Here is a 25,269-nt window from a genome sequence, read left to right on the forward strand (position 1 = left end):
TCAAGCAACTGCTACAAATAATTCCATTCCCAGGAATGGTACTGACAATAACAAAACAGTCGATCTTATTCAGCCCATTTTAAGGCCCTCCCTGGATTTCAGGCAGCTGACATATCCTCGTTAGAACTTGAAATTGGCATTGGGGGCGGATTCGATCGATCTCACTAAAAATGAGACAAGGAAAGATTGCTGTTTTTCTGAGCCGGGAACTGGGTTGCAATCTCCCCTCCTATGATTTCGGGGACTTTGCCTCCCTTGATCTTCCGTCTTCCTCCTCTTCCCTGGCAAGTGTGCGTACGCTTTCAAGTGCGGGGGTGGTTGCGCGCCGTCGTCGCCAAGGGTGCGCGCACCCGAGAGATCATCGGCTGAAAAGTGGTACAGGCCAAGCTAACGCCCACCGGGCACCCAGTTTGATTGCGAGCTCAACCGGAGCGGGGCCGCGTTAACGTTGACTACATACGTCGATTCGTCGAACTCCTTAGGCTATTCTCCAGGGGTCTGGAGTTCGGGAGTTAATTTCATTGCGTGACACGCTAGGCGATAAGATAATTTAATAAATCACCCCAAAACCGGCTCCTGGGGCGAGCGATTAGCGCCAGACGACGAAATTAAAGGGTATCTACCCCGCGCAGCATCCGACGCGATGCAACCCTGCAATTAATTACGAATCTATATATGTATGTTCATTTACCCGGGTTCACCGTCCATCGGGGAATTATGGTATGGGTGCAGGCCAGTGAAGTGCAGATGCGCGTACAGCTATACACAGGCGAATTATCGTTCCTCTATGTAATTTTGATGACGACCGCTTAGGATCTATCAAGAAAGGACGCGTCGCTACGTCGCTGTTCATTTCCTACTGACTGTCGACTCCCTAAGATACAAACGTTGACTGAATGTACGTATAAAGAATCGAGAAACTGTTGCATTTGGAACAGCTCTTTCAATTTTTTATTCAACTAATTTAATTTTTACACTTTATGAGCCAGTTTTTAACGTATTTCTTCTTTTCTTAGAATGTCTGATGAACAATTTTTATTTTATCGAGAATTCGCGTCTTTTCTTTCCATGTGATATGCACTGCTGCTGGTTTTTATTTTAGCCACATTGCACAATATGTTATTCAGATTACCCAATCATGAGTATTCCCTGATCATTTCAATTTCTAAGGCGGAGTTCGTTTAATGCTGCGAAAAAAGATCCGTCTTTTGGACGGAGAGATTTTAATAACAATTATTTTGTCAACGGTATAAAAATATTAGTAGAAATATTTGGAGATAAAATGTTCCAATCCTGTTCGTTATACTGAATAAATTTATGAATACAGATAAATGTGCATCCTTTTTGATCTGGCTCTAACTGTTGGAATGAAAAATTAAAATACAGTCGGCACAATTAGTATCATACATACCTACATACAATTGGAAGCCGTAACACTTTGATCTTGAAAATTGTGTCCAGGTTTGGGTGGAGGGAGGCAGGCCAGGAGGTAGAGTTAAAATGTACAATAAGTATATCTGGCCGTTGGTTTTGGAAGTGTGCCGTCTCTGCCTCCTCGTCAAGGTGGTTGAATCGAGGTCCGATTCGTCCTGCGGGGGCCGGCTGACAGCCTCCAGGGGGGTGATACTGACGCCAAATTTTCCGGGGCCGTTCGAGGTGCCTATAAAGTGTCGATGGGTGATCGACGCGTCGGATCTGCTGGCAGAAAATGGCTCGATCACGGTATATCTGACGCAGTTGTACGTCTACAAGGGTCTTACGTTCACTGAGTACGCCTACTACGAGTCAGAATCGTCGAATCTTGGCGCTACCAGGATCCAAGAGGTCACCGAGAGCAACATCTTCGACTTCCGGTGGCTTAAGACTTTCCGGCCGATCCTCGTGATCGACTTTGGCCTTGACCGACTCGAGGGAAACCACGTCCGCGTCCTCAACGGACTTCTAAACGTCTTCGGTTTCAACATAACTTACGAGATGTCCGGCGGACCAACCAACCCGAAGTCTTGCTCGGTCAAGGATTGCTCCTACTCCGGGAGCTGTTTCGTCGCAGCGAATTACTCGTAAGCTATTTGCAGTGTAAATCGAAAATTGCAGGCGAGGTTTCGCTGTCCCAAAATTGTTACATTACAGAGAGTTGGAAAACGGTGATATCGGGAAATATATATATCGCGCGATTCTTTCACCTCGTCGTATATGCGCATGAACATACCATTCCCGGTACGACGTGAGAATCGTCAGTCTGACCCCGGGGACTCAGGATGCGCGGAATTTCAATCGCTCTTTTCGCCCACGTATTCCTGGGGGTCCTGTGCAGCCTGGAAAGAATTGTTTGATCAAAGTTTAAACTCCTTGAAGATTAACGTCGACGAAGAAAAGAGAGAACCCCTGGCTTGAGGATCGTTTAATTTAAAATCAGCTATAGCTATATCAGCTATATGTACATCGACCGTCGAGGCCAACCCCCCTGCATTGGAGTAAGATAATCGAAAATTTCGTGGCAGCGACGCGAAGAAGTGCGTTCGAGGGCGGAGGGCGATCAGAAGGGGAGCCGATGCCGGGCTTAGATTGATTAGCAGCGAGGTCTCGTCCCTTTCGCGATTCGCGATCCCTCACAGAATAGACCCTCCCGCAGAAACGTGAGCCAGCAGTCTCTCAACCTCCGAGAAGAATGTAACTAAGAGTCACGCACCCTGCACCTTGCTTATCTTATTTTTTTCCCTCATTTTTATCTACTTTTCTTCGCTTCCCAGCAAGATTCCTATAGGATACAAATGACGCACAACATCGTTCGGACGCGTAGGGTCGTTTGTCTATCGATTAAAATCGCTTACAGGAAGAGTAATGGTATCTTGGGCTATACACAATGTATCGGGCGTATTTCGCAAATCGCTTTTCACTTAGCGTGGATATAAATTTAACGCCGTCATTGCAACGCACCATCGTGTTTCCATGCCTCCATGTGTTTTTTTTCCTCACAGGACCTTCTCGTGCGAATGTTTCGACGGTTTCACCGGGGCAGATTGCTCCAACGGTCCCCTGTGCCTGGATGACCAGCAGCACCCGGTGTGTCAAAATGGAGCGACCTGCAGGTACAGCAATAAGCGTTCAGCCAAAACCGATAAGATGGAATGCGATAAACATCTTCGGTTTGGAACATAAGGAGGTATGATTTCTACTTAATCCTTTTTGAACAGGCACGTGGGGGCTGAGGCGATACGATGCCACTGCGCGGATGGTTTCACCGGAAACTACTGTGAGGTTCAAGCACCGCAAAGATCCGCAAAGGGTAAGCTGATCCCAAACTAGTGCGATAGATCCAATCCTGGAATGTTTAAGCATACAAAAAACTTCAATATTCATTAAACAAACAGTTTAATCGTTACTCATTTTCATTTATTCGGTGCAATTGTCGTACGTGTGTATGTATCGCCCAAGCGAGAGTTTATCCGACCGAGTGCTTTCCGGGCACGATTGTGCTACCTCGGGGATTATAACCGTAGGGAAAAATGCGTCGTTAAAACTTTACCGGAAAAACTTGCTTTGAGCTTTCCGCATGAGTTTTGAGCCGCTTATACATCGTACGATAAACGAACGAACGACCGCAACTTTTTCACTCAAACTTTTCGACGCGCTTTATCTAAATAATAACAATAATAATATTATTCTCAAAAAGTACACGGATCAGTACAATTGAATTGCACACCTAGGTGCATCCCACAGGAAGTCAAAGACTTGTACATAGGGGGACTTTATACTGAACTCCTGTTAAAATAAGACTCACGTATATAAAGAGATATAAAAACGTATACCAGTCAATTTCCATTTATTCTTAATAGTTATTATTCTTAGGTTTTCTCCTCTATTATCAAGCTATGCTGAAATACCGGACGCGTACATTTGGTTAATTCTAATAATTAAATTTTTTTTACCCAGATTCAATTACAATCATTCTACTCGTATGCATCAATTTATCGTTATATTTTCGCTCATCCATTTTTATACTATCACTATAGAATTTTTATCATTATAAAATTTGCCGCGTAACTTTCTAATTGCATTTCAATTCGATAGATTACACGTATATTCCCTGCAACTTTTACAGATTGCACAGACCAGGGATGCGTGCTGCAATGCCCGTTTAACGGGGTGCAAAACAGAGGCTGCAATTGTCGAAACGGAACAAAAATAACAACCGGTAAGTAAATCTGTTTAACAATTATAATATGTCACTCCAGATTATAATTAGCGTCTCGTTTCTCGGTGTAGATCGTTCGAGATTTGAGTGTAGAATAAAACTAACAAACGTGACGTCGGTGAGGATGGTGCTTCTCCCGAATCAAGGCAGCTTGGAGGCACTGCTGGTGCGACAGGTAGGACTCTGGTATTATTTCCATAATAAATTGAGCCCCGGAGTTATTTGCCGCGTCGAATTGATCAGATGCAAACGAGATTTCATCACCCTCAATACTCGATTTGCCTGTATTCCCGCATTCGCGGATGAACGTAAAACACAGCTGTGTACTCTGTTCCCCATTTCGCATAAAGTCAAAGGAATTGACGCTGAACTTGATCGACTTTTGATCGCTGTATTATAGTTCGAAACGTTTATTACCCACGTCGTAAACTCGTTTCAAACCTAGTTCGAGCTGTGATTCGAGAACTGCCATACCGTGGCTGTATCGAACCCGTAGTTTTCTCGACGAACGTTATCTGGCAGTTCGTAAGTCGCCAGCTTTCTCAATTTTCTGCGAAGTTTATCGGTGAGACCGTGCCTTCCCGGGTCGCCGAGAAAAACACTCGTGCCCTGACGGAGAGCCTCGTCGAGCCAGGTTTCCAGGACCGTAGCGATCTCCTCGTCGTAGAGCAAATCTCCGACGAAGATGACGTCGAAACGTTCGTCGGCTGTCTGGTCCGTCCCGAACGGCTTTGCTAATAAATTTTGACCGGATGTTCTTACTCGCACGTCGTTCAGGGTAGCGTTCATGCCGATTGCCACGCACGCAACTGAAAAAAATCGAAAATTAACACAATGTAAAGTAGGATATAGCGGCACTTTCGTGTTGGTCAATATATTCTAGGAACTCCGAGACGGTGAATTCCGTCGCCGATCGTGACGGGTCAAGGGCGAGGAGAAAGCTTGTCGAAACCTTCTGCTTTTAGAAGGAGACCGGAAAAAATGGGGGAAAATACATTACGAATAAGGTAAAGCACCGTACGCAACGTTTGAACGTTGTCAAAATTATTATACTATTCAAATTATTGGGGGTGTCCATCTCCGTGGTTTTCCCGATGCATAACAACCTACGATAACATCAGTTACTGCAGCGATGAATTACCGTCGTTCGCCGTCGGTGTTGATGGTTAAATTTTTCCTGCGTGGATGCTAATTGTATGCAGATAAACGTTAATTACAATTTATATGTGCATAGACACGCAGTATAGATTTTTCAAATATAGAGCGAAGGTCAGTAACGGGCGGAATGACTTTGATCGTATATAGTAACAAATTCATAAGGTATTTCCAATTAGCTAAATAGCTGTGCATATAAGCGTGGCAGTCGAGCCGAGGACAACTAGTCAATGCCACGATCTCAGGTGATAGATAAATTAATGAAATCTAGAATTGAGATGGAAACTTTTGAGAAAACGGAAATTTTTGTTTGTCACTTGGGTGTATTTTATGTGTCTTGGAAACGGTTGGAACCGAAAATTGGGCTTACCCAAAACCGCGTCGAGCTTTGAACATGAATCAGCAAATTTTAGTAATTTATACTTATATTATAAATCTATGTCAATAATCTTAAAGTGATTAAGTTCCGTTGAAGAATCGCCTCGCATATGGCACAGAGTATAGCATTCTTCTATTGTAAATTAGATAAGAGAGCCCCGTTCTATAAACGGCTACATAAATGCAGATTAGGTGTATACGTGGAAAGCGTGTTTAAATACTGCGTTGCGGAATGAAACCTGTTCCTATGTAAGCGGGCACTATAATTCTATCTGCGTCAATGCCTCTGGCAATACCCGGGACCCGATGTTTGAATGAAACGAACAAGTCAGCTCCTTAGGTAATTCCATACCATATTGTATACTGCATGCACTGTAGCTATATACTCGGCGTAAATCGGCACGATCCGATTCTCGGCGGGGGATAACCATGACGTTTCGCAGAACAGATTTCGCGCTTTTTTATCGGTCGACAGGTATAATTGGTATATCTTACGATACTAACGCAATACAGTGATTTTGCCAATCAGTCTAGACGTGTTATAACTGGCACAAGATCGATTAGAGATTATAAAGACAAGAAGTATAACCGTTCGTTTATCAATGAAAGTACAGATTACGTGTGTATATGTATACGCGAGGCGAGCTATTTTTAATATTGTTACAAAGGGTGAAATCACCCGTTTTGCCCCCTGTTTAATGATCTAGTAGTCATCATAGATAAAAGAGGTTTATAAACGGGTGATTTCACCCTTTGTAACAATATTATAAACGGAAACGGGGAAATACCAGACTCTTACTTAAGCCAATAACCGCTGCATTGCTGCGGTATAATGCATAGTAATATATGCGAGACCTTATTTGTCCGACCGTTTGTCGTCGACTCCAGACTAGTCTCCTGCGTGATAACGATGATTCTATTTTCCTGTTATTGCCTGTTCTTCATTACTCAATAAGAAACACGCGAATGCACCAACCGACATTCTATTTTTGTTCATCGCTTCGTACCGTTAATTGCTTCTATTATGCACATAATCATGCGCAATCTCCAGTCACGCGGAACGAGCGTCTATAAAGAGAAAATAAAAATGCATGCCGAATAATTATCAATTTCTTCTTCATCGGTTTGCACCGCGATGTTATAATCGTTTTATCACGATGTATCTTCTGCGTTAAATCTACTGAAAACAATCCTGCGGTGCAAAAATGAAAAATACCAAAGTTGAGGTTCATAAGGTGATATGAATTTTACACGTTTGAAATTTCGAAACAAAACGATCGTACTCGAAAATTTTCAACTCCTGCTCATAGGTATATTATATATTTATAAAAATAGTCCATTTGTTCGAAAGTGAAGGTGTTGCATTAACTTTAGTATATGCACGCAGATGGGCCACTGGTCTGAAAATTGACGGAAGCAAGTTTATAAATGTATATAATAAATATGTATAGCACATCCCCTAACTACTCGCTATACGTCCCTCTGTTCACCGAAAATTATCTCATTTCCTGCCGTGTCAGGAGATATGTATATTCATCGAACGCCTTTCAGACAAATGACTTTATACCCAGAGGCCTCGGCTGATACATCTTTTTGATATTCCACAAAACGCTCATGTTACGCGTTCTTGGCCATTCTCAAAAATAGAATAGCCACGGTGATGAACGACAAGAGTTCGCGGCTGCCGCTTAGTCTTCAAACCGACGTACACGCACACATGCGCGAGTGTTCACGCTAATTGCTGTAAAACTGGGTCTAGTTCCGTTTTAACGTCCGCACTTTCACACATATCGGAAATGTCGTAACGCCGCTACTTTTTCAATGACCAGAATCAATTCACTTCCATTTTTATTGACTCTGTGAGTGTTTTTAGTTCGACACGATGCTGGCATATCTCATAACCAAGCTCAAAGTTACGTAATAAACAAGGAAAACCAAACCTGGGTCAATATCGTTCGCGATAACGAGACGAGCTCCTCGGAGTTTCGCAGCTATAGCAACTGCCCCGCAACCGGCCCCCAGGTCCAAGACGACAGACTTGTCTTTCAGGAGTTCATCGCCACGGTCTAGGACGAATCTGGCTAAAGCTTGTCCACCGGGCCAGAATATGCTCCAGAATGGTTCTGCGAACGTCGTGTTTCCATTAGCTGTTGAAGGCGCTGGGGCATGGTACAAAGGGCAATTAGGGGTCAAAAGATGCAGCCGTATCTCCGGAGTGAGATGAGCCCGCGATATTTCCGTGCTTCCGATGATCGTCTGCTGCAACATCCAATTGTTGGGATGTTCTGATTTTTGCGCGGTATGCTTGCTTCCAAGAGACGTCGAGTATTCGGATACTGTTGATTTTCCTCGATCCGCAGTTCGCCGAAAAGAAGTTACGCGCTTCACGATAAGCGTCGCCCACATCGCACTCACACGTGCCGGTATCTTTCAGCTGTAAAAAAAGAAAACAGTTAGTATTTTGAACTGTTTGATTTCCATGTAAATTATTATGAGTTACAGACACATGCTCTTATTTCTGTCATTCTCACAGGTCAGCACGATTCGCATCGTGTAACGTATACCCGCATTAGAATCACAGAAAAAATAGCAAATAGACGTCAGGATGCAGGATGGCGAACGATTTACCATGACGTAGACTAAAATTAAGGAACTTGCCGGAAAATGATTAGCTATGCATTAATTTCCAGCTGAGAATTTTCCGCGGTTATATTTCAAACTCTTGGGGGGTTTACAAGTGAATGTCGAAAACTATCCGTATTGTTTAGTATGCGTGAATGCACATTCATTCTGTAGACATAGTCGTTAATGTTGATAAACGGGCTCGGGTATAAACCGCCTGTTTTCCTTATAACGTGCTGAATCATCGTATACCAGGCAACAATATTTTGTGATTAAACGACGGGCGATACAGACTTGTGAAGAGAGAGATATCATTGGACTGGTTGAGATTTCGCCACGCATGTTTGGGCGTGCGCGATAAAGAACTGAAAATAAGGAAAAATAATAATGCACAACAGGTGAAAAATATTGGAGGACTCTTCTGTTTTGTTTAAGACGATGAATAAATCCACGCTAAGACTTGAAATGCGGGGATTTTAGGATTTTACGCAATTTTGATTTCTCGGACGATCAAAAAGGTCGCTCCAAGCAAGAAGATTTGGAAAAGATCGTATAAGAATTCTATGAATTACACCGAACGTTTTAGAGTATAGCGATTTCTGGCCCCTCATTCTGTAGCTTTTATCACCGTTTTCACAGGTGATAAGAGTCATTATGACCAACCGAAAACTTTGAAATTTCTACTCTGTCACCTTTGATCGAATTACGGAATCAGGCACGCATAGGGGGGCCATGGACTTCGTCCATTCAACCGATTCATCCGTTCAAAAGTTGTTCTGATGAGTCACTTTTGTGAGGGGGAAGGACTGGAGCGAGAGAGAGAATGGAACGTAATAAACTGCACTGAAACCGGAGAGAAGAAGCGAGAAAGGAGAGAAATGACGTGCGGAATTCCAGCCGCTTTCTCACTCTTGAATCCAGTCTAAACCCGTCCTTTAAGCGACAGGCAATTAAACAGAGTTGTTCCCCAACGCTGACGGTTGCGTCAGACGTTTTTGAATTCCTCACGGTATTTGTTTTACACGTTAAACGGATCAGCTGTCTATGCTACACGGTTCGAGTTTAACAATTAATGATTCAACCATGGCTTTTATAATACAGCACACTATCTTTGATCCCAGTAACGGAGACTCGAGGTTGCCATCTGTATCAATAAAAGTTCTTCCGACAGACCGGCACCAAAATCTTTCGCCGAATTTGTAATGTCTGATATATAAAATGCATTGAGGAAAATGATTATGGTTACAGGAATAGTACATAAGTCCTAGGAAACCAGTTGCGTTTGGTGAGTATCCTTCTCGTTTCGTGTACCGGCTTTTACGCGTATGTCGTTATACGTACAGGACTCACACTAAAGCGCGATTCCGAGCCCGGGAAACTTATACGATTCCGAGGAGTCTCAAGTGGTTGCCAAGTGGTGTGCGATCGAGTCTCGCCCCGTGTATGTATACGCCTCCAAATAGCCCACAAACGAGAGTGCGACGCAATCGTCGGCAACACGGATAACGGAGGAACGGAAGAATTTCACTGGAATAACCATGACCACGTGATCCGGGTGACCCGGAGGGGATTCATCGCCTCCATATATAGGGGAACGGCATCGCGGACACGACACTCGTGTAACATTTATTCAGCCGACTTGTTAAACGATACGTTTAAAGCGGCTCTTACTGTGCAGTGAGAAATCATTCGAGAGACCTGAAAACCGAGAAAAGGATTACGTGTTAGAATCGACTCCATAACAAACGTGTCCAAAGTGCGTTGTATTGTTTAATCGAGTGATAATCGATATTGTATGTGAATAACGTACAGTGATTCGGGAAACTACCCGCAACCAAAGGAGTCCATTGATTAATCGATTAGAACTACCACTGACCTTCGGATCGATCAATTGTTTTCATCCGACGTAAGAATTCCACCCACGGCCAACAAGGTTCAATCGTTCCGGTCGACAATTGACAGAGAAGAACTGCGAACCACTACCAAAATGACTTACAAGGATGTACTTGCTGTTCCACCGCCACAGAACGTCAGTTTTGAAAGGTGAGGAAACAAGTTGAAGTTGCATATTGAAATATGTGAAATTGTTTACAAGATATTGGCATGGTCTGGTCAAATAAACTGCAAAGTAAAATAATGATGAAATAATCGTTGAAACGGTGACAGATAAGATAAGGAAACATGGGATGGGACGGGGTAAATTTGAACTGAAAGAATCTCACTACAACTCGTTCTAACTAGCCAAAACCATAACTTTTGTTCAGTTTCAACGATATTCCAGATCTGATTGTTTGTGAATGAATCCTCTATAAATCAACCGTGATAAATGTTTCATTCAATGACCTTTCACATGACAAAGTCCTGGTTATTATAAAATCATTTGCTTGCTGGTCAGGGGACATTGCTATTACGAAACTCAATTAGTTAATTAACTCATCGGGTGAATCTTCCAAACTCTTACTCTGTAAATCTTTTGACCAAATCTAAAGCCATCTTGACCATCTTACCCTCAAGCTTTTACACTTGTGATATATATTCACGTTTCGCTATTAAGAAATACCCGCTACAACAATATCTGATAACTTACAGTGGCAAACTTCCATCCAACCTTCAGCAAGAGCTAAGATCTCAGGGGACAGGAATGCAGGTGACATGTGGTATGCGGCCTACTCTGCAAGCCCTCGCCTCTCGGGGTTGTCGAAGCCTGCAAGGGAGCGTATGCCTTGTTTCATTGTACGAGAAGACGGATTCGGCATGGCATCTCCAGATGACCCTACTTGAAGCCTATTGTCGCGAGCATGATATCGAGGTCGTTAGAGTACGAGCTGAGTACTTGAGAGCGGCGTTGGGTCCTCAGCATATGGACATTTCTTGCGTCTTGATAGCACCGGAAGACCCATTTGACCTAGAACCACCTGCGTGATTTGTCAGTTGGATATGAATTATTTGAAAGAAAAAAAAAATTGAAACATTTTGAATAAAATTTCGCGGGAACCGCGAGACCACATAGATGTGCTGGAAGCATCTTGAGCTGGAAAATTTGTCTCACATGAGGGTGGAAGAAGATAAATCCACAATGTTTTGTGCGCGATGTCCTGTAAGACATAATATGCTGAATTTGTATAGTTGTGTATATGCATATATGTATGTGTAAGAGGACAGAAGCGAAAATTGAGAGAGCGAGAGTTAAGAAATGTTCGCTATTTATTAATAGGCGAACTGGAAAAAAAATAAATAAATGAATAAGAAGCAACCTTTTGCCACTGGTGTTTTGGCAGTTTCTTATTTCTTTGTTATTTATGAAGAATATGGAGAAATATATTGTTGTATGTATAATTTGAAAAATTAACATATCTATATATATGTATAGGAAATTTAAAGATATATGGTAAATTATGAAAATAAACGTATATTTATAGAACATAATACGGCAATCTTATTTTTACCCTGAAAAATCACCCTCATTCTCTTTAATTGCATATGAAAAATTTTCTGTGAAAAAATTGTATCGAACGTCATTACTTATATCACTTGAGGAAAAATCAGAAGAAAAAAAAACCCAAAGCGAAACTTTCCCCTGATGCAGAAACTGGGCGTACTGATGCGCAAACATTTCCTGAGGGAAGTTAAATAGTTGACAATTGTTTTTCAGATTGCCAAATACTTAAGGAACGCTAACATATCTTCGGTGGAGGAGCTCAAAATCTTAAGCATAACGTGAGTAGGTGTATATATATATATATATATATATATATATATTACGTACATCAAAAATCCATGGTCAAGATGGAGTATTAAACGTAAAATTGGGTCTAGTACTTTTTGTAAGGATGAAAATTTTCCCTCTGGATATCACATTTCGGCGTCCTGCCACATTATCTTAACTGTTTCATCACGCAGGCCGACTTCAGAGGTGGTTTTTCACTTCTTTGGAAACACATATGATGGGGATAAAATACGAGAGTCTTTCAATCGGCTGGTACAACGACGTCGTCTCGGGGACATATCGCTTGAATCGACACATTTCACTTTCCAGCAAAAGCCTGCACTGAAGTTGCAGGTGAGAGTGCTAATCTATCGTATTCACATATATACTATACGTTGTTTGACAGATGTTGCAATAGACCACTTTCTCCAAAACTCCGAGTGTTTCAGAACGTACGAATCAATCAGCTTAACGAGCGAGAAGTACGATTAGGTGACCAGTTTATCGTATCATGCGTCGCCCAGGGCAGCTACAACCTCACATTTACCTGGTACAAAGATGGAATGTTGGTTAATACGAGTAAAGCAACAAGGTGATGAATACAATAAGACGATTTTTCACTCAATCAAGTAATTTGACTCCATCAATGAATAACCGCAATGAAATATATTCGAACATGCCTGTTGTATTTTAGAGAAATTTGGGTGAAACTTTTACCCAATGACGGGTCGGATCAGTACACCTCTTTGCTTGGAATAGATAGATCAACATTGCTCGACGCAGGCCAATATACTTGTCAAGTGATTGACTGGGGCATGGAGCAATGCAAGAGCTTGACCATCGACATACGGGACGAGCCAAATGTCAGAGTGGTTCCGATGAGTGCGACCATTGAAAAGGTTAGTGATGGTTGTACTGTAAATTGTAAAGCTACGACCCCCACTTCTGGCAGTATTCTGATGTGGGATTAACTAGATTAACTGGAATTAAATTAGAATTTTCATTACCCAGGGAAGCAGTATTCAACTGAAGTGCTTGACCCCCAACATGCGGAGCATTGGCATAGGGTTCGGCTGGAGCAAAAATCGTGCATTATTGAAGCTCGAGCCCGGAAGTGAAGTGTGGGAGGATCTCTTTCCAGCCGGCAGTATATTGAAGATTACAAACGCACAAGTACGTTGGTACCTGCAACATAAAGTTTTCATTCAACCGACTTAGGCGTTTTATGTGCATATTTACAAGTGTAATGTGCTCATACCCTCATGTCAAATTCCAGAAATCCGCAATATACACGTGCAACGTTGCTCAGAGATCGATGGCGGTTCGAGTGGAGGTCGTTAATCGTACGCGGATACCGATATGTCTCAGAGAAAGAGCATGGGGAGTGAGGTGGCCGGACACTGGACCAGGATTGGAGGCGCTTCTTGATTGCCCGGAGAATTTTTTTGGTCACCGTATAGCTAGGCTCTGTTCCATGAAGGATGCAACGACGCCAGAATGGCAGCTGCCCAATTTCTCTGCTTGTCTCTACGAGCCCTTGATCACTCCCTACAACAATGTAAGTCGAATTAGTTTGAAGGTATTGATTTCTTCTAAAATTTACGCTTATCTATAGGTGGTTTGTTCATTTATCATACATAAAGGGTTCATTTTTTCATTCCAAAGTTTCAAAGTTTAACACTAGGATACCAGAATACGACAGGCGCCGAAACTGTAAAAGCATACTGGAGCCTCTTGCGGTCCAGGAAAACTCCTCTGTATCCGGGTGAGGGGGATCGCATAGTCGCACTTTTGTGGGAAATCGAACAATATCTAAACGCTACAAAGGAACTTACTGACTTGACTCATTCAGCCGAACCTTTTATGCGGATCGTTAATTTCGTTGTCGAGAATGAACACTCTGTGCTGAATGAACAGGTAAGCCGATAACTTTGTTCCAGTCCACGACATAACAATGGCCAACTGCCTGCATCCAATTGTTTTTCCAGCAACTGACACTGATGCAACAACTGACCCGTCGTAATTTGGTGTACTGGGCTGAACAGGCGCACCCACCTCAAATGCACCTCGCACTGTCAGCGATGGTGGCTGACGTACTTCCATTGCAAATAGATAACAGCGATGGTGTGACCCGGACGATGAGAATTCCTGGGCCTGATTATATGTGAGTAATGGGTATAATTACATCTAGAGCTGCAATGAGAATTTTATCATCCACTCCTTCCAACTGCTAATTAGGTATCCCAAATGGTACAAAGACAACGTTCTTATCCGTGTGAAGAGAAGTGATTTAATAGGAAAAAGGACAGACGATACAGCTAGCGGAGTCAGTATCGTGTACAAAAACCTGTCAGGCTTATTGCCGAATGTGTACGTCACGGAACTCGAGTGAGTAGACGCTGTATGCTGATAACAAATGAATGAATAATACGCATATCGATGAGTGATGGTTTTAACAATATGAATAACCAATCATATTCTACTGTGTGCTTTTTGATTAAGCGATGGTACAGATCTTGAGTATCGAATTAATTCGCGGATCGTAACGGTAGATGCAATATTGCCGGAAAAAAAGGTGGCAAAGCTTTCTATACAAGGCAAAATATCGGTCGACCTACTGTTACGTCATATCCAAAATCACTCTGGCATATGGAACATATCGTGCGGGGCGGCAGATTTTACAGGTTCATGGAATCTCAATACCTGTGTCAGCAATACCCTTCAGGACGGCACCGCAACGCAGTGTGTTTGTCCTCATCCTGGAACCTTCGCCGTATTTCTGACAGCACGGGCAGTTCGGGTAAGTGCTTCGATTCTGGGTATTCTTCAAACTTTCAATTGTTAAGCATGCTTTCCTCGACTGCCGCTTCGTCTGAAACAAAAAAGTCTTAATGTAATCGATGTTCGCTATTTCAGGTGGCCCTAGCAAAACACAAAAAAGCCACTCTGGTGGTGATGGTGGGCTGTGGAAGCTGCCTATTCCAGTGCTTGCTCACATCTATCATCCTGGGCTCATATTGGTGGAAGAATCGTACCTGGCTCAATTTTCTTAAGGTACAATGTTGCACCGGGCTTATTGGAGCAATGGGGATATTCAGTTACGCCACTTATCAAACCCTACCAGAGGTATCTATCTGTCTAAATTAACGATTACTCTTCACCTGCAAATCTCTTCAGTACGAATATTGCGAATCAATGTAATGAGTTTTCAAATTTATTAATATTTTTAAAAGCAGCTGTATAGACGCAATTGAAGCTTACAATAATTCACAAGTAAAGCATAAAAATATATTTATACATATCCAGAAAAAGATTAAAATCAAAGCTAAAACCGATATTTTTATTTATGTCCCAAACAATACGGAAGTTAGTAATTTTTTTGTATTCATTAAAATATAATAAGACTGAGTAATTGGTAAATGTTGCAAAATAGGACGTTTATGCACAACGCATTGAAACGCTTGTTTTATTAGTCTCACTTTACATAAAAACAAGTAAAGCAACTTTATTTAATGTTTTTACTTTTACTATTGGTTATATTTCAAAAAATTACTTGATCATAATCATGATAGTGAAAAATTTTGTTAAAAATTTCTCATGTGTGGGTGCATAGTCCACCTCTGCAAGGGACCAAACATGGTTTCTCACGCAAATTTTCTGTAAATTTATCAACATTCACCAATAAATAATAATAATTTATTTATTTGGTCGCAGAGCACCTTCTCCCTGGTAGCTATATCTCTTGAGGCATTTCTTCTTGTTGGCATGTCAGCTCCGATATCCCAGGCAATGATTATTTATGCCGAACTAACCCAGGTTCAACAGAGCCAGCACCTTCAGCCCACGGTGATCGCGGTAATCACAGGTGAGGTATCTAATGTATTCATTTCTTAAACTGAACAACTGATACTCACAGCATTCAATCACGCCCATGTTAAATCCCAAGGAGTTCCAGTCCTGGCGGTTCTGGCGACCGAACTAGCCCACAAAAGCACCGGTTGGCATCACGAGTCTTGGTGGCTGATGACTGGAAGTGGGGTCTTCAACATATTCATAACTTGCGCCACGATCATGGTCCTCATATTCATTCTGCTGCACATCGGTATTGTACACAAGGCCCATGCTCTTGTTGCAGAAAACATTCTGAAAAAAGAAACGATAGAAATGAGGTAATATGCATTATGGGAAGCACATCGGCTTGACTTAATTTAAAAATTTTTTTCCACAGAATGCGGCTGCTCCGTCGTGCTGCTGTAGTATTGTGCGGTATTATATCGATGGAGACCTCGTCAGTTTTATACGTCAACTCATCATCCACAATCGTTCACTACGTATTCGCTACGTTATGTGCTCTGTTGGTGGGTAAAGCGAAGAAGAGAAAAGAGAACCCGACAATATTTGAAATGTTTAATCCGTTCTTTTTCAGGGATTTATTGTGATAGTCGGGTACGTGTTGAACAGTGAAATTCAATTGGTAACTCCGCTATTCCAGAAATTGAAGTGGAAGGCTAAGTTGAGCGATGAAGAGATTTCCGACCCAGTGAAAGGTAATAACTAACAATTGAGACTATCGCAGTTACATTTAGTCGGATGGCATCTAAGTATAAAAATTGATTGTTTCCACACCCGGTAGTCTGCTCAAGGAGTAATGAAAGTTCAGAAAACGAGGTGGGTCAATCGATGCAGCTGAACGAGCCATCGTACTTGGAAGTCCGTGGGGTGGCAGCGGGTAGCATAGATACTCGAGAATACGGTGCTGAGCCGGCGGTACCGTCTTACAAGAGTTTCGGAATCCCATTAGGGGGTAGATTCCTGCCGGAGATTCGAATCGACGGTACGGACAATGTGAATTTGGAAAACTACAGCACGAGCCCAAGGAAGTATCAGGAAGTAAGGCTCGAGCCTCCGGAAGTCGGGGGAATCGGAAACGCAATGACGGGTGCGGGGTCAAGCGGGAGCGCAATTTACGCGTTCGATTCGAATTACGAGGGCGTCGAGCATCGAACGCTGAGGGACTTCAACCCGTACATCGTTCAGGCTCCGAGTGTACCTCTGCAGGGCGTTATGCCCGGAAGTTGCAGCGGTTCGGCGACGGTTCTCTGCAGCGCCGACGTCGAATCGCGGCTGATGAAGATCGGAACGATGCCTGACGTAACGCTGGCCGTAAAACCGACCGAGATCGAACTGCGGCCGGTTGAAGTGAAGGCGAGGGACAATGTCAGTCCGATACCGGACATAGCGAATACAAGCGAACGGAAACAGCCCGACGGTGAAGAGAATGCACCGGAAATTATCGTCACCGATTGCGAAAGCACAGCAAGCGGGATGCTAGATCGTATTTCTCACGATCTTGACTATCTGTTAAATCGTAAACACGGCAACGAGTCGTAATGACTGACAAATTGTTCACGGGAATGACTGTGTTTTTGTTGGTCTTGCCAAATTAAGTTTACCTACGATCCGAAGAAAGTTGGTACGCTCGCTCTACTTGTTATGGGGGTACCCTTAGGGTGGTCTACTAATACTACTAATACTAATTTGTATGTACACGGTATGTATGCACATGCATACACTTATACAATAGATGTGATCCGTCCTTCTTCTAGCTCCATTTCATCGCACCTTTTCGTTTTACACATCGATTCGTTATAGTCAACATTATAAGCGATATGCACCGGCAATGAAATTGTTGTATAATAAAGAATTCCTCACGCCTGTATTTCTTTCTGCCAATGCGAATTGTACGGAATTTAAAATGATTGTTCAGAGATATGATTATAGTATATGTATAACTTGATAGGGTATTATATGTCATAAATAAGTTGTAAATAATTTTTAACGAGGACAGGTGTTTCCGCCATACACACATATACGTAAAAAAACATACATACGCATTTGTACGCGATCAATAGTGTGTGTAAATATAGGTATGTGTGTGTATGTGTATAATTATAATATACATATACTATTATATTTATTCAAATTATATAAATTTGTTGTACGGAAAATTTTAATTAATGATACACTAATAAATTAAACAATATACAATTATTTAATTAATATTATATGAAAAATTTTTCCATGACAAATAATTAAACCAATGATAAATCTCTGTAAATTTTATATAAATATCATACCTCGGTGATATACATTATACAATTATTGAACCGTACGTGGACGTATACGTGTTTGAATATATTTGTTATTTTATCCCACCTTTTTACACTTTAAGATTAGTAATTATTACTAATATTATTTACAAAATCTATTAGTAGTTATATACTCTGACTAGTTCTTTGTGCCATGACCTAGTTAGTTGTTCGAAAAAAAAAAAAATTAACAGAAAAATAATTATTATGCATGTTACATACGTACACGTTTACAAAACATTCTCGGAAGGTTTGTTTTTTCAATGAAAAATTCTGGTTTAATCAAATGCGACAGTTGGTACGTGCGTATGGAAAATTCTTTTTTCGAAAAATAAGACACATTGGCAACGTATACATACATACAATAAATCATTTGTACCTCGAATGCATAAAAATTTGTAAATATTTGTTTTATTGGTGATTCAGAGACCTACTACATTTTATACATACTACGATTATTACACTTAATAGGTACAACGAACAAATTTGGCATTATACCGCTGCTATAAACAATTGCGCAAAGTGGCGCAGCTTTATTATTCCGCGAGTAGCAGTAGTTGTAGTAGTAGTAGGTAGTAGTAGCAGTAGTAGTAGTAGTAGTAGTAGTAGTAGTGATGGTGGTACGAGAATCGAGATATTTAATTGATTTTCACAAGAAATATGCAATAATCTGTAACAAAGTTTCCGAGCATTCGAGCGTTCGATATTTATAATTTATCTTACTTTTATTAACGCAATCTGTTACTCAATTTTGCGTACAAGGTATCACGCAGCTAGGTAGGTACATATTTTATTTCATGGTAGGACATATCGATGGCGGATGCGGAGCTGCTCAACAGATGTTGGTGATATTTAAAATGATCGCACAGACTAATAGGTAAAAAATAATTAGAAAAGAAAAGAAAAACACACGATTCTGTCATCAAAAAATGCGTTTGTAATTTTTAGCTCTCTGTTCGCGGTACGTGTTTTTTCTCTAAATTATTTATTATTAAATTAAGTGGTTTATTCGAATTTTCATTGTATATATAAAAATAATGCCTATTGATTCAAATATCAAGATACACGGTCTCTTATGGGTTTTTTTCTTTTTCAATTGTCAACACTAGTAGAAACAAAAAATCAAAAAATAACAGAAATGGTATCAATTGCGTACACGAACGAGTATTATTCAGGGGCAAAAATGCTGAATTAACAAAGTGAAATCTCTCGAAGTGCGTAAAATAATTTAGAATTTTACAAATTGCTAATTATGAAAAAAGAAAGAAATACATTGTATGTACACGAGAAAATTTATCTGAAAGCGAAATTAAGTTCCAGAGTTGAAAATAAGAAATAATTTTTCTTCTATTTTTACTTTCCTCGCGTACGTCTTTGGGGAGAAAGTAAAAAATTATCAAAATGCGTCTCTAAGCATATTAATATTATGTATGTAGCAAAAGCGGGACTAACAGAAGGTAAAACGTCTCCTTGCAAAGAAAACGAAAAAAATTCATGTAGTAATATCAAAGAATTAATACACTTATCATTTTGCGGCGCCGTCATAACTGAGAGTTTGTAAAGTATTTTTTTTTTTCTTTTTTCTTTTTTCTTTTTCAAAGAGAGAGTTATAGACCCTAAGAATGTTATAAAATTTGTCTCACTAATATTTCAGCGATAATACAATATGACCATTTCTAATATGATTTATTAAATAAAATTTACTTTATTCGTCTTACCAAATATTTCGACCCTGAAATTGAGTTCACTCACTGTCATATCGTACCGTGAAATATTCGGTTAAAATGTGCATGTTTATCATCACGGTTATGCTTTTTTGAAAGCCACGACTCGATTCCTCCTCCCCTCTCCTTCCAAGCTCACCTCCCTCATTATTCCACTTTCTGTCATATTTACTTAAATATAAAAATACATAGCCAGTCTATATATAAAATGTGCAAGGTGGCACATTGAACTGAATTATCACAAATCCTCTCGATGGTTAACTACCGCTGTCGGCGATTATTGATGATTCTGCTTCCCTACTTTCTGTTCCTTTTTTATACGAATTTCCAATCAAATTCTCACCGCCACTCGCTGTTGCAACACCAGCGACAGAGGAATTATTATCTAAATGTTGCAAACACGGAAATTCAGGCCCGGAGAGTAACAGTGTCGTTTGCGTTGGAAGATTTGTCAAGGATACCATTCCAGGATTCATCATTTGCTTGTTGAAACAACTTCTTAATGCCTCTTCGATTAGATTTCCTATCTTATCACGATCGTTCTGAAATAAATACGTACAATTGTACAAATTTTATTGCATTATATGAATTTCCTGCCAATATTTTGTAGGGACAGTACACCTTTCGTTGTTCCTACACCTTGTATACGATTTTTTTCTCTCTAGCTTTATCGGTCCGCACTTACCTCGTTGATAAACCCAAAATGTACGAGTTCTTGTGCGAGAAGCATCGACGTGTCGATTTGCGTTATAGGACATGTGAGTTGCCTGTTCATTTTATCATCCATTCGCAAAAGTATCGTCATCTGAAACGAATGAACAATAGTGTAACAACAGCTTTGAGAAATGAATATGAATCGAAGTAACAAATTTAACAAAGACTTACAAGAAGTTCACGGCTCTCTTCTCTAGGCTTGACGTTGCACATCATATTTACAACTCTCCGAGATTCAAAGTCAAGTGGTTCAGGTGTTACAGACTTGACAGATTCCGTTACTTCTGGGGATATGGCACGAGGTCGAACCGGAGGCGGTAACTTAGCCATAAATGCAGTTAACGGGTATATTCCATACCTGAATGTTAATCGAGAGGAGATGATTATTTTCGATATTCAGAACAGCACGAGTATTCAAAGTTGAATATTTTCATACCCTTAAACGAGATCAATTATTAGCAAGTATTAGATGCATCTACAAAGAAATTAAAAGGCGATATAATATTAGAAAGAAATTGGTAAGACAGCAGAAAAATTGCACATGTGCAGACTATCGATAGACATATAATACGTTAGGACAATCATTTTAAATGTGACTATATAGAGAGCGAGTCTAATCCAAAACTTACTTTACATCTTCGACGAATTTCTCTAATTTTTCAGCAACTTGAATATCACTTGAACGAATTTGGTACGGAGAACGATCTGCATAACGTACTTCAGCAACGACTGTGTCAGGTCCGTACAGCCTTTGTAGCACCTCATCTGTTATTGTCTCTGATATATTTGCTAAAAATGAAAGAAAATATCTGTTGTGGTATTTGGATAAAGACCAACAATACTAGACAAAGGCACGATATACTTACTGGCTGAATTAACCAAAGCGTGTGCCGCCAACAGCTTCAGGGTGTGAACCTCGAAAAGTAGAGGATGAAATAAAAGTTCTCTGGCGCTAGGCCGACAGATGGGATTTACTTGAAGACATTTATGAATGAAATCCTTCTGCTGGCTGTCATCTAACGATTCTATGGTTTTATTGATATTTTCGTCCGTAACTACGGTACCAGTATCGCCGTTTCCTTGAATTTCTAGCGCTGCCATTTCCAATGCACACATTCCAAAGGAATAAATATCAATAGCCGGAGTTAACGAGCCTAAGGATAAAACTAGAAAGAAAGAAAAATATATCATCAACAATTGGACAAGCATTTCCTCTCTTACGGGTCCAAAGTCTTTGGCTGATACTAAATGGAACTTACTTCCGTATTCTGGTGCAACAAAATGCATATTCTTCGTATTTGCCCTGCAGGTTTTTACGTGATGATGAATAGCATCAGGCGCCACTGTAATGTCAAAGAAATTCACTTTTAGTTTGCCAGAACATGGTTTAAAAACGTGAAAAAAAGTTGAAAAAAAAGTACAGGCAGTACAGAAGACTTTTCCCATGAAACATTGGAATAATATCTATTATATGGTGGGAAAATTTTTCCGTCTGTCACATATTTCAAGATTTTTATGTAATTACTGTAGTTTGTCAGTTGATCCTTTCATACCCACGAAATTTTTTTTTCATAGAAGTACTTAAAGAATCATTGATATAATCGATAATAAGATAATTACAAGTGTAAATTGAGCCCTCATTTCATTCGGTTCTGAAGTATATCCTGACACACAGATAACATGTTCTTCATTAATTTTTTCCCGTCTATTCTCAGGACGAAATAGTGGTTCTTTTTTAAAAATAAGATTACACTTAGCATCGTAACTGAGTGTGAAAGAAGTACTTGAAAAGTATACTTTCTATAATTAATAAATTATGCATAATAATAATATTGTTTACCTCTGTGCCTAATTTACTTAGCTGGCGATAGGTGATAATCTGCCAAGTTGAGAAGTTTTACCACTTCGCCACCTGTGGCAAGTTATGAGGCCAATTGATAGGTTGTAGATGTCGAAAATTTAATTTCTCCGGTAGATACGGTGAAAGTACGTTTGTACCCTCGTCTCTCTTGTTGAAGGCATTGCTGTTTTTTTTCATTATCTAGATTAGAGGCTATTTGCTACAATTAAAAATGAGGACTCAAGTTACTCCTAGTTCAAAAGGAACATTAGAATAACACAATCTTTTTGTCTAACTTCTGTGTACATCTAAATTTAGAATACGTTCTGTCCTATCTACTGCTAGCAAAAACCTTACATAGTTCCCATTTCGTTTACAATAGTATTTAGTAGTGACATCATTGGTATTCTCCAACTATGCAATTATAATTGTGGAGATTTCTAATTTCTCTACTCACGTTTCAATGTCATTGTTTCCTGTTTCGATTAAATATTATTTCATTTATCAAAACGGCTATGTGCTGATTGTAAAGAATCAGCTGAAAACAAGTTGCTTGCTTAAATAATCCATTGATGATTTTTGCAAACGAGCAAAGCCATCAAGCACAATTAGACATCCATTAAAACTATGTGTATTCTGCGTATTAGCATTAAAGACAGAACAACCGGTCAGTAATAAGTACGTAACGTCATCCGCCTTATACGCTTTCAATATTACTGCTTACCTGAACCAATTTTAACTAGGCCATTGTGCTGAATAAAAATAGTATCACAGGTAAGATTTCCATGAATAATAGGAGGTGAGCAAGAATGCAGGTAACTGAAACAGGAATTTGATCATTGTATTACGAATTGGGACAGATTAAAGCAGGGGAAAATTTAAAAGATTGTCCTATTATTTAATAACTTCGTGACATACCTTAACGCTGAAAGAATTTGTGTACACCATCGTTTCCAAGCCTGCAGTGGTAATTTTTTAACGTTACGTTTCGTCCTTTTGAGGAACTGCTTCAACGATCCCGACGACATGTATTCAGTTATGAATATTACCTAAGAAATAAAAAATGAGCTTTTTATCTGGCAGACATATAATTATTTTGTTCAAATAATAAACCAACGACTTACTCGTGGCTTGTCATTGTGAGTATCTGTCCAATATCTATGAAATTTCACTATATTGGGATGCTCTAGTTGAGTCAAATTTTCAAACACAAGTTGAATTTTCTCCTCTTGTGCTTTGAAATTCTTGCGCTCGGAAAACTGTACCTCGTTCCAAACAACCTCGACACCTTCCTCTGTGTCCATAGCAAGGTAGGCACAATCAATACCCGGCAAATCCCTCTTTTCAGCCTGAAAAAAATACCACTCGATTAGATTGGAAGAACACGAATCGATCATAAACCTTGGAACTGTCCCCGGACAATAACTATTAAACCTAAGAAACACAGAGTTATTATCTTAGCAAAGTGAGGTGAAATCTGGAGAAATTCTCACTTCCATATCGGGGTTTGAGAGATTCTTGTCGTTTTCCGTGGCGTTGCTCCGAGCTGATCCTGCAAAGTTGGACCCTTCGGCTAGAGCAGATTTAGTAGGTACGTAGACCTGTAAAGAAAAATCAACAGATGGATTCAGTGGGTCGAGTTGTTGTGGCATAAAGAATAAGGCGAAAAGCAAGCCTAAATAAGATATATACGATCATTTTTGTCAACCACGTATGAGGTGAAAATGACGACTGGAATTAGTTACCTCTTCTCGCCTCTTGAGCCAGCGTCCGCAGGGACTTTCCTCGAGGATTTCACTCTCATCCTCAGAATCTTCGCCACTTTCCCGCGGTGACTTGTGCTCTGGGTCTGTGCTGGATCGACTCCCAGGCATTACATACAACAATTATGACGGCACGTTGAAAACTTGAAAGCTGCAGAACTGAGTCACTGAGTTAAATACCATAATAATATTATATTGATATTTAGAGTAACATTTGATCACTGCGAAAGAAGTATGTATTATTAATATGTTGATGGAGTAGAAAACGTCGTTGAAGGGAGGGGAAGTCGAGAGGGGGATTGAGGGAGGTTGAGTATAAAATTATTATCTTTTATTTAAATGTATTTATATATTGTATACGCCTCCTCCTCTACTAGAGTGACACATGCAGCACGACCGATCCCAATTTTAACGTATTATGTCTATTATTATTTACTGCACTACGCGATCCGGCAGCGACACAATTTATTCGCTGGTACTCGGCGAACCGTTTCCGGCACAATTCATAACCGAAATATCATCCATCGAGATCACTGGTTTCAAATTAAAACCCGTGTGACGTGAAAGGGAGAGAATTATTACACACACTATACACTCCTCATTGCCATTGCGCTGTAATATCATCTCACTCTATCTTCGGTTACCAAAAGCTTAATACAAGTCTGAGCACGACAGTAACGCCGCGCCCACCGGCAGCGACTGCCTCTCGCGGGAAAATCGGGGAGTTTGAATACATTCATTCATTCCTTGTCTAACTCACGTCTAACTATTCGATTCATCTATCGCCTAATACTTTTACAGGGCCGAACATGCAACGATCGGTGCCCGAAAAATTTTTCTAAATTTCCAGGTATCACTTTTTTTAAAGGTTTTAGATTTCTCCTTTTTCAGATTTTTTTTATCCTTTGTAATTGTTTTACTCGTTTGAGACGGATTAATCCAATGATGTCCAACATCGTCATGGACATTAATAATACCAATACTTTCCAATGGTCATGCGTGTATGCGTAATTCAAGTCGATG

At 40.4% G+C, this 25,269-nt stretch overlaps 4 protein-coding genes and 1 long non-coding RNA gene across 11 annotated transcripts; 2 read left to right on the forward strand and 3 right to left on the reverse strand.

Moving 5' to 3' along the window:
• The first annotated feature begins 1,500 nt into the window (after positions 1-1,500).
• LOC124216956 (uncharacterized) lies at positions 1,501-18,371 on the forward strand. 2 transcript variants are annotated; one of them, XM_046622111.2, is made up of 21 exons: positions 1,501-2,060; positions 2,979-3,089; positions 3,195-3,286; positions 4,103-4,195; positions 4,267-4,370; positions 12,003-12,067; positions 12,251-12,410; positions 12,506-12,648; positions 12,751-12,955; positions 13,068-13,229; positions 13,333-13,614; positions 13,722-13,973; positions 14,045-14,220; positions 14,295-14,444; positions 14,559-14,856; positions 14,973-15,182; positions 15,771-15,921; positions 16,003-16,225; positions 16,285-16,414; positions 16,483-16,603; positions 16,690-18,371. In XM_046622111.2, the coding sequence occupies exons 1-21, from the start codon at positions 1,501-1,503 to the stop codon at positions 17,445-17,447; spliced, it is 4,446 nt and encodes a 1,481-aa protein (XP_046478067.1). In that variant the 3' UTR covers positions 17,448-18,371. The 2 variants fall into 2 exon arrangements, with proteins under 2 accessions (XP_046478067.1, XP_046478069.1); XM_046622113.2 differs by having other exon boundaries at positions 14,973-15,110; positions 15,873-15,921.
• Positions 1,559-9,852, reverse strand: LOC124216979 (electron transfer flavoprotein beta subunit lysine methyltransferase-like). 6 transcript variants are annotated; one of them, XM_046622163.2, is made up of 7 exons: positions 9,701-9,851; positions 7,669-8,162; positions 4,670-5,004; positions 3,177-3,322; positions 2,938-3,083; positions 1,761-2,315; positions 1,559-1,695 (listed from the first exon to the last, which is right to left on the reverse strand). In XM_046622163.2, the coding sequence occupies exons 2-4, from the start codon at positions 8,132-8,134 to the stop codon at positions 3,239-3,241; spliced, it is 885 nt and encodes a 294-aa protein (XP_046478119.1). In that variant the 5' UTR covers positions 8,135-8,162; positions 9,701-9,851; the 3' UTR covers positions 1,559-1,695; positions 1,761-2,315; positions 2,938-3,083; positions 3,177-3,238. The 6 variants fall into 6 exon arrangements, with proteins under 6 accessions (XP_046478119.1, XP_046478120.1, XP_068991935.1 ...); XM_046622164.2 differs by having other exon boundaries at positions 2,938-3,322; positions 9,692-9,852; XM_069135834.1 differs by having other exon boundaries at positions 2,938-3,322.
• On the forward strand, positions 9,969-11,722 carry LOC124216982 (uncharacterized). Its single transcript, XM_046622178.2, has 2 exons — positions 9,969-10,393; positions 10,940-11,722. The coding sequence occupies exons 1-2, from the start codon at positions 10,338-10,340 to the stop codon at positions 11,271-11,273; spliced, it is 390 nt and encodes a 129-aa protein (XP_046478134.1). The 5' UTR covers positions 9,969-10,337; the 3' UTR covers positions 11,274-11,722.
• Positions 13,537-16,098, reverse strand: LOC124216986 (uncharacterized). The gene is made up of 3 exons (XR_006882753.2): positions 15,971-16,098; positions 14,760-14,928; positions 13,537-13,604 (listed from the first exon to the last, which is right to left on the reverse strand). It is a non-coding gene; the product is annotated as an uncharacterized lncRNA (long non-coding RNA).
• Positions 18,372-18,599: 228 nt separating the features above from the next.
• Positions 18,600-25,060, reverse strand: Madm (MLF1-adaptor molecule). The gene is made up of 11 exons (XM_046622139.2): positions 24,229-25,060; positions 23,977-24,084; positions 23,608-23,832; positions 23,402-23,532; positions 23,208-23,302; positions 21,903-21,986; positions 21,510-21,809; positions 21,273-21,432; positions 20,815-21,001; positions 20,615-20,734; positions 18,600-20,471 (listed from the first exon to the last, which is right to left on the reverse strand). Exons 1-11 carry the CDS (start codon positions 24,355-24,357, stop codon positions 20,187-20,189), a joined length of 1,824 nt encoding a protein of 607 aa, XP_046478095.1. The 5' UTR covers positions 24,358-25,060; the 3' UTR covers positions 18,600-20,186.
• Between the last annotated feature and the right edge of the window lie 209 nt (positions 25,061-25,269).

This window comes from Neodiprion pinetum, chromosome 4, assembly GCF_021155775.2.
Source record: "Neodiprion pinetum isolate iyNeoPine1 chromosome 4, iyNeoPine1.2, whole genome shotgun sequence".
Taxonomy (NCBI): domain Eukaryota; kingdom Metazoa; phylum Arthropoda; class Insecta; order Hymenoptera; family Diprionidae; genus Neodiprion; species Neodiprion pinetum.

What these genes read in the sequence shown, in the direction of transcription:
- LOC124216956 (XM_046622111.2), top strand. Translation starts at nt 1,501, where the DNA reads ATGTACAATAAGTATATCTGGCCGTTGGTTTTGGAAGTGTGCCGTCTC. An exon ending in ACTCTGTGCTGAATGAACAG is followed by an intron (nt 13,974 to 14,044) that starts GTAAGCCGATAA and finishes TTGTTTTTCCAG; the next exon opens with CAACTGACACTGATGCAACA. An exon ending in CTTATCAAACCCTACCAGAG is followed by an intron (nt 15,183 to 15,770) that starts GTATCTATCTGT and finishes ATTTGGTCGCAG; the next exon opens with AGCACCTTCTCCCTGGTAGC.
- LOC124216979 (XM_046622164.2), bottom strand. Translation starts at nt 8,134, where the DNA reads ATGTGGGCGACGCTTATCGTGAAGCGCGTAACTTCTTTTCGGCGAACT. An exon ending in CGCGAACGATATTGACCCAG is followed by an intron (nt 5,005 to 7,668) that starts GTTTGGTTTTCC and finishes GATTTTTTTCAG; the next exon opens with TTGCGTGCGTGGCAATCGGC. An exon ending in ACGGGTTCGATACAGCCACG is followed by an intron (nt 3,323 to 4,669) that starts GTATGGCAGTTC and finishes TAAACATTCCAG; the next exon opens with GATTGGATCTATCGCACTAG.
- LOC124216982 (XM_046622178.2), top strand. Translation starts at nt 10,338, where the DNA reads ATGACTTACAAGGATGTACTTGCTGTTCCACCGCCACAGAACGTCAGT. An exon ending in CAGAACGTCAGTTTTGAAAG is followed by an intron (nt 10,394 to 10,939) that starts GTGAGGAAACAA and finishes GATAACTTACAG; the next exon opens with TGGCAAACTTCCATCCAACC.
- Madm (XM_046622139.2), bottom strand. Translation starts at nt 24,357, where the DNA reads ATGCCTGGGAGTCGATCCAGCACAGACCCAGAGCACAAGTCACCGCGG. An exon ending in CAAATTCTTTCAGCGTTAAG is followed by an intron (nt 23,303 to 23,401) that starts GTATGTCACGAA and finishes TTCCTGTTTCAG; the next exon opens with TTACCTGCATTCTTGCTCAC. An exon ending in CCTAGTTAAAATTGGTTCAG is followed by an intron (nt 21,987 to 23,207) that starts GTAAGCAGTAAT and finishes TTGACATTACAG; the next exon opens with TGGCGCCTGATGCTATTCAT.